Source organism: Kwoniella dejecticola, chromosome 3, assembly GCF_000512565.2.
Source record: "Kwoniella dejecticola CBS 10117 chromosome 3, complete sequence".
Taxonomy (NCBI): Eukaryota; Fungi; Basidiomycota; class Tremellomycetes; order Tremellales; family Cryptococcaceae; genus Kwoniella; species Kwoniella dejecticola.
Window position 1 is genome coordinate 2,304,283 of NC_089303.1, and position 16,831 is coordinate 2,321,113.

Consider the following 16,831-nt stretch of genomic DNA (forward strand, 5'->3'; position numbering starts at 1 on the left):
GTGATTATGTCTGTGTGCGATCGCAAGATCTTCTTTCAGTTTATGCTTGATTGCTGGTTGTTTTGGAGGAAGAGATTAAGAGGAATATAAAAGGTGTTCACCATCCATTTGATCAATGTTGACGATCAGAACATACATCAACGAAGATAGGTTGGTTGACTGGATCCAGGCGCGGGATGGGAAAGACTGACTGGCAGGCCTATTTTCCAATTTAAATAGGAGGCGCAAATATATTCTCGAATCTAATTAATGCACGGGCTTCAGGTGAAACCCCTTTCCTTTGTGCAAACGTCAGCTCACGTATTGTTGTTGTTTTCGACATTACCCCAATATCGCATCACTCCGAGTACAGACGCGACTGGGTATAATCACTTGATAATACTCGGTAAATATCTCTCCTCGACAACCAGCGAGGAGTTCCTCAAAAGCATCTCAATCTATACGCAATCTCGGTCTTCCTGGATCCTATCCATCAATTAGCAGGAAAATCAAAACAAAACACGCGTCGGCCCTCGGTCAAAACGTCAAGGTCGTTACATCATCTTCTACTATCTTACCGAAAAGGATAGCCGAAGTGGAAACAGTCTGAGCGTCAAATTCAGTGATCATCGAGGTGACATACTGGTCAATTCCTATCACATACATCGCAGCACAGCGTCAACGTCTACGACAAGGTCAATAATTTGTACTTTTCCCGAGTACGTTCATACTGCACATCCATTCATACGTCCGGAGTCAGCACTCTGCGCCTTGCGACCTCATCATCCGAAGAGAATATCCGAATTGACAGGCTTCATCCCTGTGTTCGGCTTTGTTTGGCTTATCTTCTCTTCTCCTCACAACGAATTTCCAGCTGCACGATGCCCCGTAAATTACCACCCCCTCAAGCTGTCGCTCCGGTCGCGACCCTCCTTCCTCCCCCTCCGCCATCACCGATAATCCAGACTCTACGGAAAGACTGGAGATGGGCTGCTATATCGCAGTTCATGTGGACTTTCTCGGATGCGTTCGGCTTGGTAGACTGGGATATAGAAGTAAGTTCCAAGCCGAAAGCTCAACCCTTTCTTTTCCTCCTCTGCTTAACACTTTCGTCCGACGAACAGGATCGTGCTGATGTCACTCACAGGCACTCGAAGCGGACTTTGACGGAGACGAGAAAGCCTTGATACCCACCTTGATAGCGAAGTTGCTATTCGCTCTGACGTATCATAGATCAATCAAGTGAGTTGCACGGCTACAACATTTTCAACCTTTTCAAATTCCGAGAAGAATGGGAAGGCATCATGAGGTTCAAGCTTATATGGTGACTGATGATGCATAATTCCGGGTCCCTCAGCCGCGAAAATGCCTTCGAAAGTCTGCGGAAAACGTATGCCAAGCGCCGGCCGAATCAGAGATGTATATTGGGAACAGAGGATCGTCCTATAGAATGGGAAACCCTAGGTCTTAGTCAAAAGGTCAGTGATCGTACCCCAGGGTCTTGTCCAATTGCTATGGTGCTAAAGGAGATCGTGTGATAGGTACAAATACTGCATGAGCTGTGTGAATGGCAATTGGAGGATCCAGCTAGGTTCAGGGGATTATTGAAATCCGAGGAAGAAGCTGTGACTTGGGTAAGCGTGACCTAGCTTCGGGCTACTGCACCTTCGCAGCTGACAAAAAAAATCTTGTAGCGAGTGGAGCCTGTTGGTTGGGATAAAGATGGGAACACCTTTTGGCTGTTTGACGGTATGTCTTCCAAGCTGCTTTTGTCGCCCACCTCAAATAATGTATTTTGATCGATCGCTGACTCCGTTGTAGACAATCGCCTATGGATTCAACGAATACCTCCACCACCCCCGCCGCCACCTCGACCACTCAAGAAGTCCTCGCAGAAAGCCAAGAAAGCAGCTCGGAAATCCCAGCCCCGTGCTTCCACTTCGACTTCGACACCTGTCGGTGCAGCTAAGAAATCGCACAAGAAGCGCCAGATCACCCCTGAACTCTCACTCACCCCACCTCCACCAGCTGAAGAAGAGGTACTGAGTGGATCAAGGCGGCGTAAAAGCGTGAATTTCTATGGGAACCCCACACCTACTGCGCAAGCTCTGAAACGAGGGCATCCAACGCCTAGTGCGGCTGAAGGACCAAGTTCGTCTAGATCCTCGAGAAATACACGGAATAACCCTTTACCTCTCCCTCCTCGGATGAGTGAGAGTCCGAGTAAAGCAAAGAACACACCATTACCACTGGGGACTAGGGTATCGCGGAGGTTGCGAAATGTGGATGATGAATGGCAAGCTATACCGGATGAATGGTTGACGCCTTCGAAACAGTCTCAAGCGGCCAAGGCCAAAGGCAAGGGGAAAGCTAAACAGGCAAACGGAGGCGGAGACGCAGATGAGAGCGATCTGAGTGATTTAACGGATGAAGAGGAACATGAGAGGATACTTTTGGCAAGTAGCAAGAAGCCGAATGGCAATGTGAAATCTCCTCAAAGAGATCCTGAGACCGAAATGCCAAATGCAACTGAAGAGGATGAAGACAAGATGGACGTGGATGAAAAACTTGATGACATCCCAGACGAACAGCCCAATGGAGCAGAGAATCCGGCGAAGCAGAATGACGCAGAGGTTGAAGCTGTGGCGGGTGGTCGGACCGGCCAACTCGTGAGTTCAAGTTGAAGACAAACCTGTCTGGTCGGACGGGTAATAGCTTACATATCGTGCAGGCCCATGACGATACAGCGCGTTCTGCAGCTGGAGACGCTGTCGCTGTTGCCGAGATCGCGCCAGCATCCGCTGCTACAATTGAGAAGTCGAATGACACATCCCAGATCGAAGCTGAACCTCTGTGTACACCTCCCATTGAAACACCAACGCCAAGTAACGAGTCACAGGAATCAACAGCGGCGATTAATGGCGCAGTGGCAGTGGACACCAGCAAGGCAGACGATGTGGACGATCAGACCATGCCAACGCCAGCGGGCGAAAGTGATAAGGCGCCTGAAATGGCGGCGGTCAGCGGCGAAGCAGAGATTGAGCATTCAATCAATGGCAACGGCGATATTCAAGCCGTCAATGCTGCCGGTGAAGTCATAGAAGAGTCTCGGACAGATGCAGAGATCAAAGATGAACTGAAAATAGAGCCTGAGATTGAGGTGCAAGTGGAGAAGAGCGATCTGATCAAACAATGGGAAACTGAGAGATCGCACATACCGACTGATTTCATTGAATGGGAAGCTGTGAGTGACATTACCCTTTTTGGTTATATTCTGCGTCTGTGCGCATCATTTTCAAGGTGGTGGTCTGTGCTGATATCGACGCAAAATGCTGTGTATTTGTGTATGGTGTATGGTGTGTGTATGACAGGTCTGTGTGACTCTATACGATTGGCGCACCTTCCCTGAACAATACAGTACATCAAAAGACCCAGATGAAAAAGCATTATACAACCTGTTGACTCAAGAAGTCGGACCTACGATAATAAGTGTACTGATAGTGAGTCACCTTCGAACTCGTCATCCTCCTATCCAGATATGCTCCTGACACCGTTCATTTGTGACCGGACGATATCTTGTGACTGATCAGATGATTGTGATCACCACCCATCAGGCGAAGGAACAAGAACGCATCAAGCAAGAAGCGGTGAACAATCGAAAACGATCATCGAGAATTGCGACTCGGGAACTAGAACGAGAAGAGATCGTCAAACGAGAAGCGGCTGAAAGGGAGATGGAAGAAAGGATGGAACGTATACGAGCGGAAGAGACTCGTAAACAGCGAGAAGAGGAAGAAGCGATCGCCGTCCAGAAAGCGAGAGAAGATAGGTTGAAGGAAAGAGAAGAAAGAGCTTTGGCGAGGGAAGAAGCTTTGATCAAGAAAGCCGAGGATGAGCTGAGAGAACGAGAAAGGAGAGAAAGAAAACGAGAAAAGCGGAAGCGAAGAAGAGAAGGCGAAGAAGTCTCGGATGACTCGGACGATGAACAGCCTACACCAGCATTGAAGAGAGGTTCCAGCACCCTGGATAATGAGGCGAGTGTGGGTACGCCCAACTCGGAAAGATGGGAATTGAACTGCGAGGTCTGTAAGAAGGTTGGATTGAATATAGTGAGTGTCCAACCAAAAAAATCCGGGGAATCATGTTTATATCTCGAGAGATTTGTGCGGAGTGGTACTGTTTCGCTATCTCGCGCATGCTGATGAGGGCATCGTCGTTTAGGACGAAGACCTCGATTTGGTGTGCTGTGATGATTGTGGCCGATGGCAACATACTGAATGTCATGATCGACTGGACGTTCGGGAAGGTAGAGGTAAGAGGAATTGGGATCAGGTCGATTTCAAGGTGAGCGGAATTTGCATTCACAAATACGGTCTACTTACTGATCTGCGCATTTATAGTGCAAAGAGTGTATACATCGAGCATTGCGCAAGAAACAACGACTCGCTCAATCCCAATCTCAATCCCAGTCGCATCTCTCTCCGCCCCAAAGCAACGGTCATCATCATGTTCAGCAACAACAACAACAACAACAAGGGGTTCATCCTTTGAGCCAATCGCAATCGTACCCTACTTCGCCTTATCCCGTTGTTCCGGGCTCATCACCCGGTCCACACGCCGTACCTGCCTTAGATCCTGCACGGCCACCTCCTCCACCTCTAGGACCAGGCGAATTCTACTTGCCCTACCCACACCCACCGGCAAGAGAAGACAGGCCTGCTGGTTATGCGGTATTTTATCCTCCGGATCAATCTCCTGGATCTGCGCCTGGGCAACATGGACACGGATACTCCACCCAACAACAGCAGCAACAGGTCTATCAGCAGCAGCAATATCAACAGCAGCGACAGAGGTATCGGCAAAGCTGTCCGACCCCGCAATCCATGCCTCAACAGGTACAAGGTTATCAAGCTTCACCTCCTCATAACGTGACCCCGCAGCACCCTCACTCGCACATGTCGCAAACACACTCTCAATCTCAGCCAAATTATCAACTTGCCCAGCCGTCACAATCACGCATTTCTCCACCTCAACCTCAATCCCAGGGAAGACCCTCACCTCAACAACAACAGAATATGTACTCGCAGAGCTCCAATGGGCCGCAATCGTCCCCTTCACAAATTTCACAAGGACGCCATCTCGCTAGTGCACCAAGTCAGGCTAGATCAGGACTAAACCCATCCGTGTCCACGTCGTCCGGCCAGATGTATCCTATGATGCAAGCTCAGACACAGCCCAACGGCGTACACCCACACCCGGGCCCAAATGGACATGGGGTTAATCCCTTACCTACGCCTGACCCTTCCCTTGCCTCTCAAAGACCAACGGGCTATCCTCCGCAATGAGGTCATAGGGAGTAAAAGTCAAGGATACCGGTAGTGATCTGGTCATGGCGACTGTTTTGGAAGGAGGGTTCAAGCAGTGCATATATAGGAACGACTTGAGTATCCGGACGAGCATAAGGGAGTAGGAGGACGATCTGACTTGTTTTACTTTTTAAATTGGGCATCGATGTTTCCTGTTTCTGTGATCACATGTACTTGATATGACAAAGCTGTGGTATGCGGGGCTACAGCGACTTGTCAATCTTTTGAGCATGCATCATCTACAAATATGTCTTCATGCATGGATTCGACTGATGTATTCCACTGTCACTTCGTAAGATTGGGATGATTTCTTGACCTCCACTTGCGCACTGTACTCGTACGCGTTGTCAAAGTCAAAACAAAGTTGACATAACATTCCCTTCGTTTGGATTCTTATCGTTCTGATAATCCAACAACGAATTCGCCCTACTTCGTCTCAATATCTCAGCAGGCTAGACAATACCTGGCATCTGCCGAAAAGATACCTACTCGTCTCGAAGCTGTCATTTCTCACCGACATATCAATATGAACTTCGGTTCTTCCTCTGCCCCTTCTGCTCCTCGTGGAATGGGTTCGGCAGGCCCCAGTAACGGTGGTCCCACACCTCAGAAACCCGAGGTAGTTCCTCTGACTGCCGAATTGCTGGTGAGATTCGCCTGTTCTTCTTCTCTTCACCGACTCTTCTCTTCACCGACTTGTGATCCATCCTGGCCTGCATATAATTGTCCTTGAAGGTCTCAAAATGGTACGACCGTCAAAATAGAGCTGACTATATGATATACCTATTTCCTGCTGCGCAAACTTCACTATCATACCCACTCGAATCTAATCTTACTCCTGCTCGTTTCTAACCCGTTATACCTTGTGATGCTCCATCTGAATCACTTCAATCTCGTCTTGGATGTATCCCAATCGCACAAACCGCTCGTCGCTTTCGGGTGCCCAGAGCAAATTCCGCCCTTCGAAACACTTCAAAGACGCCCTCGACCCCGAACCTTCCTCTTCCGCCAACTCTCCGATATTCAGCTACGGTGCTGACCCGAAGGCCCCCACCGGTTCCGGGGGAGCAACGAGGAATATCACCTCGATATGCTTCGATGATGCGGGAGATAGGATGGTGACTGCCGGTGACGATGATACGTTTGTCCTATGGGATTGTCGTAAAGCCAAGTGAGTCTTTCCCTCCCTTCTCCTTTCATTCCTGGGACCCTCAACTTCCATTACCTGGTATACTATGATGTCAAGGTGTCATTGCTGTCGTGCTCACTCCATTCGTTTCCTTTGATCTCCATCGCTTGCTTTGACTCTGGTTGTCAGGAAAATCAAGCCGCTGTATTCGAGGAAATACGGTATAGACCTCCCTCGATTCACTCATAAAGCGGGAACGATTGTGCATGCTTCGACCAAGGGCGATGATCATGCGGTCAGATATCATTCGATGCACGATAACAAGTATTTGGCATATTTCAAAGGTCACGAGGCTAGGTGAGTCCGGAAATCCACATTATCCTATCTCAATGACACCTGACCGCGAGTGGGCATTGATTGCGCATATCTTTGTCGTTGAACTGTAGAGTCCGATCAGTCGACGTGAGTCCGGTGGATGATACATTTATCACGGCAGGCGATGATGGTACAGTCAGATTGTGGGATCTACGAACGTCAGGGTGCAAGGTGAGTCTGGTCAAGAAAGAATTTTCCTTGACTTCATGGGCTAATGCGAGAATGCTTTTCTACCCTTACTCAGGGCCTTGTGAAAGATGTCGGTGGATCAGCAATTGCAGCGATAGATAATCAAGGAATTGTATTCGCTGTAGCTTGTTCCGACACCCAGACAATCATGATGTACGCTACAAGTACCATGGACAGAGTGAGTCCAGCTACACACGTATTTCAATGGGACTCGGCCCGTCACTTTCGCAGTTGCTGAATAGCTGATGTCGCCTGTTCTTCTTTGCCTTGCAGGCTCCTTTCCTCTATACCCCTTTGAACGACGTATCCTTCGCCAGAGATTCCATTCCCCCGCCAAAACCTATATTCACCTCGATATCTTTCTCATCAAATGGCGAATACCTCTTGATTGGCACATCCTCCGACGTGCATTACTTGCTTGACGCCATCGACCTCGTACCCCTCAGGCGACTAGTGGGCCACCAAGGACTCGAACGGGACAAGAGCGGAAACAAGCCACCAGGAACGAGAAGAGGAACGAGTGGAGAAGAGGTTTCGTTCACCTCTGATTCGAAATTCGTCATTTCTGGAAGTGCAGACGGGGAGATTCTCTTCTGGGATTTGACGGATGACCCGGTCACGAAGATTGGATCAGAAGGGCAAACTCTGTTGACTCGAACAGAATTGGAAGGTGGACAGAAAGATGCGAAGGCTGTTCAATGGCACACGATCCCTATTCCCGACTTGAGGGCGAAAGTCACGTTGAAAGGTGGTGCAGGATCCAGCAGAGCGGTCAGGTTTAACAATAGATTGCAGATGTTTGTTGTGGCTGGAGAAGATCTGGTAAGTCCGCTATACAGACTATGCACGTCTGCGCATTTGACGTTGCAATGTTGATATCTGGATTTTGTGTAGACATTCTGGATACCTGAGAAAGACGAAGACGCAAGAATACAAGAAGGCTGGTGATTCCTCGTTGCACTGTCACCGTACTGAGAGGACAGAGTAAACAATGCTCGTCAATCGATGCAAGAGCATTTAGCGCGAAGAGTTATGTACTCGTCGTTGAAATAACCATACTAATTCACTGTATCGCATACTCGGACCATAATGTAGAAAGTCTACATGAATTGAAGATGATATCATGCACCTGTTTATGCCATTTATGTCAAAGCTCCCCAAAGTCATGGGCATTTCGTTGAGATGAAACGCAGCAAATGGCAATTCTAGTATCTATAATGCATGTAAGGCTACAGCTACATATGTGCGAGGTTTGAGGTATGCTATGTTTCTTTATGCTTTTTGCGATTCATGTCACCCGTCCTCGACATCTTCTAATTATTCTCAATATCGACGGCAATCCCTCGACCCTCTGTCCGTTTCACTAAGCTACTAAATATAATGGATTGATTATGACTACTCCTCTCATCCTGACAAACATCGGGATTGATCGGATATGTTTTTCGAGTCCCTTCCCAGAGTAACGACCGACTTGTCGTGATGAGGATCCAGACATTTAAGGAGATTCAGAACCAGCCAAATCCTCAGCGTTCTTCTTATTCATAAAAGAAGTTTCGAATCTTCTTGTTCTTGGTTTCTCAGGCTTAGAAGCCAGAGCGGCAGCTCCTCCAGAAGTCTCGACGTGCTCAGTCGTACCCCTTGTACCCTTCTTTTCGTCCTTGGCGACGACGGTGGCGAGGTCGAAATCTTTCCACTTTCTAGTAGGGATTCGAGCCTCCATCATGAAGCTGCAGGAAAAGCACCATACCATCAGCATCGATCTTTACTTGCATAAGTTAGATTTGCACCCACTTGATCTCTTCAAGAGTTCGACCGATCGTCTCTGGGATATAGAAGTAGACGAATAACAACGACGCCAAAGCTCCAAGCGAGTAGACCTGATATGAGTGCAAGGGGTATCAGCCACTGTCACTGCGCCACGATAGTGCGACAAAGAAGACAGTTTCCACATAGCGGTCAAGCTGGACGCGTGGTTCGAGATAGATATGTATAAAGATTGCGTGGACTCACAAAACCGATCATGGGTCCAAGACCAGCTTCGGTAGGCTGGAACAAGTACGGTAAAGTGAAAGTGACTGCCCAGGCGGAAACCCAGAAAAGGGCGGTACCGATCGACAAGTGTTTTTGTCTGTTTCGACCGGTCGACATCTCGGCAGCGACTACCCAGGCTAAAGGTCCCCAAGCGACGTTGAAGGCGAAGACGTAAAGACAGATCATGGCTGCTACGGCTTTACCGAACGAAGGGTGGTTGGCCAAGTAAGGCTCGAATCGCTCGCCTTGGCCTGCGACGGCTCCAAGACACCCGACCACGAGAAGGGTGATTAACATGAAGATACCGCTACAAAGCAATTACCATCATGACATTATCAGCGCCCATGCTCTCCATGCATATTTTAAAGCTGACAGTCCCCGATGGTATGGGGGTAATGGCGGGTGGACTTACGTGTAGAGAAGTAATGGTCGTCGACCGAACCTGTTAACTACGAAGAAACTTGCGATCACACCGAGCACTTCAATGCAGTCGACGATGATCTGTTGCGAGGGTATGGCAGGTCAGCAGGCTGGAAGAGCGCTGTGATGTTGGTCGTGGAGAATCGATTGTCGACTCACGGTGATGATGAAGGTATCCTTGAGCCCGACAAGGGTGAAGAAAGTAGTAGTGTAGGAGAAGATAAATTGGACACCTGAGATCTGTTGAGATACAAGAATACCGACAGTAGCGATGAATTTCCTTCTTTCGACGGGGTTTCCTTAAGGACACCAAATTTCGATCAGCACAGAATTCCGTGATATGCATAGATAATCGCTTGTTTTAGATTGATTGCGGCGGACTCACTCCACAGATCACTCCATCTCGACTTGGAGCTGGAAGCCTGAGCCTCCTCTTCTCTGGACTTGTTGATGATAGCCAGCTGCTCTTGTACGAGGGAATCTTGGTATTCTGATCCCGCATGAATCTTCTTGAGGGCTCGCTCGGCCTTGGCTTCTTTGCCTCGGTACAATAACCATCGAGGCGACTCGGGAACGATGAAGAGGACTCCGAAAAGCAATACGACCCAGACAAGGTTGATTGCGATAGGAATTCTCCAAGATCTGCGTAACATCACTTGACTAAGCACACTGACTCTCTAGATTAGGACATGCACGAGGGCCATGATTCTCACTCACGAAGTATCAGACCTGGTGTGCGATCCGAGACCGACACAAGCACCAATGACCTGTCCTATGGCTAACATCAATTGCCAACTACACGCATTTCGATCCTTGGTCAGTTTGTGTTTCGACTACTTCTCTGCAGATTTCAGGATAAAGGATAAGAACTTACGATGAGACACATGCACCTCGGATCTCTACAGGCGGAATCTCGGAGAGGTACAGAGGAGCACTGTATAACAACATCTGCATTAGCTGACAACAGCCATTGAATGTCGCAGGCAAAGTGAGACTTACGCGTTGGAAATGATACCGATACCCGCACCAGCGATCAACCGACCGACAGTCAAGAGAGCAGAACTTCCAATGACGATCATTTGCAATACCACACCGAGCGCAAGGAGGATGATGGCTGCGAGTAAACCACCTTTCCTTCCGGAGAAATCTCTATGTAACAAACAATGTATTTAGCCTCGATATCATCGCATTTAGACTGGCAGATTCCCTGATAAGGTGCTTGGTGCTGAGAGTAGCTTACCCGATAGGTCCAGCAGCGAGAGAACCGACGACTTCTCCGACTTGGATGATTGATACCCAGAGAGATTGGTCGGAACTGTTGATGATGTATCCATCGTCCTTGGCAGAGTATTCACCAAATTGCTTCTCTGCAAATTGCACAAGCTTTCGTCAGCGTCAAGCCCTTCATCCCATCTTCAATAAACAAATTCGATTTACTCACTGAATACGTCCGTCTCCAACAGCGAGGTGAAGTATGTACCATCATAACCATATGCGATTGGTGCAATAGCGATCAAAGCACAGAACAGTATGGGTCTTCGATATTCTTTCTTGAGGAAATCGCCCCAGGAATCTAGTCCTTGATCACCACCACTGATAGCAGCGACCATTTTGTCTTGATGTTTTGCGCTTTACGTGAGATGAGAGATCGATGAATGTGAGAAAGCGTCTTTGAGGTCAGTCTGACGATTGGGCGTGTTCAAATAAAAGAGAAGCAAATTGGATGAAAAACAGATATTGTTTTGCGTTTTGTGAGAGAGAAAAGTAGAAAAGGATCTAGAGAAATTTGTTGTTGTTGTTTGCTCTGAGAAATTATATTTGCATCATCGGAAGAGCAAAATAAAAGACGGTCGTAGGAAAATATCCCCAAGGGGCTATTAGTCCCCTTCCTTCATGTCATTCGATCCCTTGGCAAACGTCAGACTGGAACCCAGAATGTCATCGTCACGAGTACCGACAAGATGCTTGAGGGCTAGGCAGAAGCGAGAGGGAGGGTGTGAGGGGAGAACGATTCCATTACGCGTCAAATAGCTAGCTAGACAAACGAGGGTCGCCTGGATTTACGCTTCTTGACGGTTTTTCCGTCATCGGCAACTTGCTGAAAGCTAAGGGTGAATTTTCAGGTACGTCACCTGTCAGTAGAGGAGCAGCAAGACTGTAATGGATTAGAATGCGGTAATGGTCAGCCTTCAACGTCATTATTGTGAATTAGACTAAAAGGCAAGCAGTATAACGGACCAAGAAATAAACGAGACGAAAGCAGGACGCGAAAACTTCTTCCAATGCCGAAAAAGGCAGATCAGCTGAGGGTTTGGAACGGATCTTTGGGTATCGGTTCAACTAGGAATACCGCCGGTAACAGCATTTAAGGGTCAAAAATGAAAATTTTCAGTCTGATGCCGCTCTAACACCATTCGATGCGTGGGAGCTGGGATAGGACTTTGACTTTGGCCTGGACGGCTTAAGCAGTGTCGAGCCAGCTATAAGTCTCATCGCTATAGGGAAAGGCTGGATGACACTGACTGATCTCTCCCAGCCTCGGGTCTCAGCACGAGTAACAGCTAAGGTCCCCATCTCATCCGCTTTGCGAAGTACATGCGGCTAGATGTTCGATCGCATTATCACCCTAGGAATTCCTTGTTAGGCACAAAACTGATCCCCTGAATGCTGCAACGGACCCCGTCTCCTTCCGTACTTGTGAAATCAGTACGCGCTAACACGAAATGGGGCTCGACGATTGCTGTTTGTTGGACCTCGGAGGGGCATCTGCTGAAACCAAACCTCGCTTCAGACGTCGAGCGGAGATCTGAACCAGAAATGGGCCGACAAATACGTTTTGACCAGGTTTACCAGAGGAAAATCAGGTCATATCGAAGGACATCCTCTCTAGGATTTGATCAATATCGAGATGGCAAGTCAGGTATCAAGCTTCACTTGACGGATGCCAGTGGCAAGCGTCACGTGCGATCGTGCTGTGGTCACAAAACCAGCCCAGCAAACATTGCTCGTCAAACGTCGGTACGAGTACGCATTGCCTCATTGGTACGGCGTGTCTGTCATTTCCGTCAAAAATAGTGCTTCACGAAATGTCGATCTCCAGGATCATACAACTATACACGTGTGAAGTGTTGTAGATGCTTGGTTAACTAGATAAAATTTTCATACTCGCGCTTTCTCTCTTTTACTTCTCGCATGCAACATCATTTACAACATGAAGACTGGAAAGTGTCATTGAGAATTTGACGACGGATTATAGTGTAAGGCGACATAGAAGCGGAACAGTGGTAGTCACGGCGTTGCGAGATATGCTAAAGGCATCTCGCGAAACAGCTCCTCAACGCAGCGTTACAGATCCGTATATTTCCTGACCTCGTGATGTCAGCTGTCATACTATGATCAGTCTTGGCGAAAGGCAGCGGATCATTCTATTGATGAGGACCGATTATATCGGAGGAGAAGACAGAATGATTTCGTAGTTCCAGGAAAGGAGGTTTTATCAAGGATTCCTTCGATTGAATCGATTGAAGAGCTACTCACCGTAGACACTCATACAGCTGAGATAACCCGCGTTACAAGTGGCTTTACAAGCCAGATAAGGGTTCCAAGCCTCCGTGATGGGTATCGAACAGCAGACGAAGACGAAGAGCACGAGGAAGAAGAGGAGCTTCGCTGCAGGGGTCAAATCGTTTTGTGCCATCTTCACGAAGTCGACGATATTCGCAGTGGATGGGCGAATGGCGAAAGTTTCTTAGGTATGATTATAGTAGTCTGATGGGCAGTGCCAGCCTATGGATCACTTGGCGAGAATCTTTGACCGGATGGATAGATTGGGCAAGGGCGGTCTCTTATCTGAATCTACCTTGATGTATCGTGTTATTCTTTGCGATTGGCTTGGATGGGAAATGAGGTCCCCATCTCCCAGAGTGTCATTCACAGTATTTATACGTTGGGCATTTTCCTACCTTATTGCACATATTGCGAAATATCAACATGCCCGAACACAAGTTCCCGCTTTGATGGCATGGAAAATGTCCGCGACACCGTCACAAGCAGCCTTGATGGGTAAACATGATGTTAAACATCGATTTTCAATGAGGTTTCTGCTTTCCTTTCCTGCACTTAAGGGTGGCTCGTTAGGGCCATCAAATATGGTGTTATCAATGCTGATATTATTGTTGCAATTTCTTACCCATTTTACCCATTTTGAGATCAACATCAAGACAACATACACGGAAGGATCCGCCAGGGTCGACTTTTCCTTCCCCTGATGTTCATGTCAACGCTTGGACATGGCTGCGTCTGGTTCTTGGAGCTAAACTTACTTAATAAGGCGGTGGCGTGTTTTTGCAGGTCACACAAGTATAAACATATTGAGATTGCACCGAAGTAAACTATCTACCAACACGGTCTGATGATACCCATCGGTGTCAATGGCTGCACCGCGTCACGAATCGCTTGGGATATAGTGGATCATTGTCTCACCACTTTTGCTGCATGACGACTAATTTGCAGTGGATACTGACTCGTCCAAACATATAAACACCCCACGATTCCAATCAGAAAAATGAGACATAAAGGAGTCAACAATCGGTTAGCCGCACCATTCTCGCTTCTCCACCCCTTTCTGGTACCTTTCCACATCAGCCCCAACACACGTTGCAGATATGCTTCTCTCCACCCCCACCTTTCGCTTAAAGGTATGTATCCTGCGGTATGTGGCGCTTGGACCACCTTCGTAAAGGATTCTTGGACCGCCGGATGTAAAGATAAGCTCCTCTGCGACCTGGTGCGTGTTTGGACATAACAATGACGCCATTTCAGCTTGGCAAACCCATCGAACGAACGCTCTTTGATATCACTGGTAAGCACATTCCGGATGTGACCGTTTTACCATCAAGAAGGGGATCCGTGCTGTGCGGATCAATCTTTTCTGCGGCCCGATGATTTGGTCCAGAAAGCAGTGCACGAACCCATCGCGGTTTAGGTGGGCAGGAAAGAAGTAGCTCAGCATTTACACGGGGTAGTCCTGCAACATTTGTGGTAATCGGCATGATGTGATGCCGATGCTATCGCTCAAGATGAGCTAATCACCCTACTTATACCCACCCTGCGTATATATACAGGCAATGTATAGGTATCTGCATTGTCGGGTTTTTGCCGCCATCGACCTTGTCAATCAATCACCACTTCAGGTATATATTTGAGACGGAACAATTTAGACAGTGCGACCAATTGCTGTTAATACAGTATGCTTCGCGGAAGCAGATGCGGGGGTGGAAAGGGATCATGAAGGCATATCCATACTAGCGAGGCGTGGTAAGGAGGAGATTAACGATGGTGGAAGGGCATACACGTACGAAAGGGGGTTTGCGAAGTTGAGTGAGATTGGGGGCAGACATATTTCCCTAAAGCTGACTCTTCCTCGCTGTCGTCTATGGTGTCATAGCACGATCCTAACATAGGTCAATGAGCTCGCCCTTGACTCCATTCCAGCTTGATGGCGATCTGAATATGCACGATTGTGTACACTGTACAAAGCAATAGCATCTATAGTTCATGATTATATGGATGAAGTAGTCTATGGTGAGTGATATATATTACGGTGGGAAGGAATGAAGGCACGAAGAACCCCTTTTTGCCAATGAACTGCGGTGATATAAATTAATGATGTTTTGCTGAGAAGGGAATATGTTACTCGACGAGGTCCCGAAAAGTGTCCGAATGTGATATGTGTGTGAAAGCGTGACTTGGAATTCTATAATGATGAATCAGACAAGAAAGTGGTTTTATGTTGAGAAGGTGGATTGCCAGGAGGTAAGGGCGACGTATGCGAAATGCTGGAGTGATGTATGCTGATGTGTGATTTCAGGTGGGTTGGTTGATCGATCAACGATTAACATCGCATGTAACAGACCGTTCGAATCGAGTAACACGAGGCGAGTCTAGGTCCTGATACTAAACGAATCAACCGAATGACGACAAATTAGCGCTGTCACGCACACAGGATGACACACACACAGCCTGGATGTTCAACACATGAGGATCCGGTCTGACACTCAGGATAGTGACGTCGGCCCACACGGGTATCCAAGACAGTCGCAAAATCAACATCATGATCGTGTTTAGGATCATAGAATGTACGGCGATCCTCCATGAGTAGACGAGGACGCTGAGTCACTCATAAGTTGATACGGGTGGCAACGATGATGGAACATCTTCTAGAGATGAATTCTTTTCCCTTTCCAGCCTCCCAAAGTAAAGATGAACGGTAAATATTCAGAATAGGTGAAGACTGATTGGAAAAGCGCAGATACATATCGACATGCATTGGCTGGAGAAATCTGAAAAGCTGACACATTGATGGATAAAGAAATAATACTCACTGGCTGATCGGGCACACAAGCTGAATCGTTGCTCGCATTGCTGTCTACAGATATACGCCATATGGACCGGTGAAGCGAATTGAGCGTTCGCCGATGTCGTCAAGAAGGCGAGTATCAGGAGTAAGATGAGCACGAGGATGAAAGGAGAGAAGATCGATCGGGTTGATCTAGTTGTTGATGACATTGCTGATTTATCCTATTTGAGTATCGGTATTGATTCGATTGATATGAATCAAGCTAGATTTTCGCCGCTAAGCGTTTTCTTTTGGTAAATTGTGGAAAAGAGGTAAGTCGTGTGAGTGCGAGTGTATGTGTTACGTGTGTCTACTTGAATTCGGAGTTTGTGTTTTCTTTTTGGTCTGTCAGTCGTCGAGAGTTCGATAGTCAATTGAATGTCAATGCTAGATAAATCTAAGTGGGATGATCGCACTCTTTCGCCAGCATTTATAGTTTTTCAGCTCTCAACTACTTACTCAGCGTTGAGATAAACGAGTTCGGACGAAAATGAAAATGAAAATTTCATCTCGTTTGTCGATACACCGCAGCGTTAGTTGAAAGAAAGGCTATGGTATAACGCCCCTTGATGTTGATCTTGTAACGCGCTTAGTCCGAACTCTCATCAATTGATCGTGAATATCACAGGAGGAAAACTTCTCACACTATGATACTACTACTACCAGAACCCATCATCGCTTTAAGGTCGTGCGCCCATGCCCACAGTCCAGAGTCCAGACTTCTTGCGATGTCCGCGGGAAAGGGGAAGAAGAAGTCTCAGTCGGCCATAAAATAGGGGAAAGGATGAACCCTCATTATCATCATAAATTTCCGATCAAAATTCGGTTGATGAGTCGAAATGTCAATGGCTTGTGTAGACCTCACGTTGAGATTGAAGTTGAGTGGACTTGTCTGTGCAGTCACACAGTTTTTTTCTCGTACCTCTCTGTAGGTGTATGTGTTTA

At 47.5% G+C, this 16,831-nt stretch overlaps 3 protein-coding genes across 3 annotated transcripts; 2 read left to right on the forward strand and 1 right to left on the reverse strand.

Moving 5' to 3' along the window:
- Nucleotides 1-860: 860 nt before the first annotated feature.
- I303_103222 (uncharacterized protein) lies at nucleotides 861-5,324 on the forward strand (the record flags this gene model as incomplete). The annotated part of the gene is made up of 11 exons (XM_065968718.1): nucleotides 861-1,034; nucleotides 1,127-1,221; nucleotides 1,337-1,457; nucleotides 1,521-1,613; nucleotides 1,674-1,728; nucleotides 1,801-2,648; nucleotides 2,711-3,223; nucleotides 3,351-3,479; nucleotides 3,594-4,088; nucleotides 4,201-4,323; nucleotides 4,380-5,324. 11 exons carry the CDS (start codon nucleotides 861-863, stop codon nucleotides 5,322-5,324), a joined length of 3,591 nt encoding a protein of 1,196 aa, XP_065824790.1.
- A 547-nt stretch (nucleotides 5,325-5,871) lies between these two features.
- On the forward strand, nucleotides 5,872-7,986 carry I303_103223 (uncharacterized protein; the record flags this gene model as incomplete). The annotated part of the gene is made up of 7 exons (XM_018406571.1): nucleotides 5,872-5,991; nucleotides 6,293-6,516; nucleotides 6,664-6,831; nucleotides 6,921-7,020; nucleotides 7,094-7,216; nucleotides 7,312-7,860; nucleotides 7,933-7,986. The coding sequence occupies 7 exons, from the start codon at nucleotides 5,872-5,874 to the stop codon at nucleotides 7,984-7,986; spliced, it is 1,338 nt and encodes a 445-aa protein (XP_018265065.1).
- A 547-nt stretch (nucleotides 7,987-8,533) lies between these two features.
- On the reverse strand, nucleotides 8,534-11,099 carry I303_103224 (uncharacterized protein; the record flags this gene model as incomplete). The annotated part of the gene is made up of 11 exons (XM_018406572.1): nucleotides 8,534-8,765; nucleotides 8,830-8,915; nucleotides 9,049-9,376; nucleotides 9,482-9,570; nucleotides 9,649-9,788; nucleotides 9,875-10,131; nucleotides 10,207-10,284; nucleotides 10,364-10,423; nucleotides 10,489-10,638; nucleotides 10,730-10,856; nucleotides 10,931-11,099. The coding sequence occupies 11 exons, from the start codon at nucleotides 11,097-11,099 to the stop codon at nucleotides 8,534-8,536; spliced, it is 1,716 nt and encodes a 571-aa protein (XP_018265066.1).
- Between the last annotated feature and the right edge of the window lie 5,732 nt (nucleotides 11,100-16,831).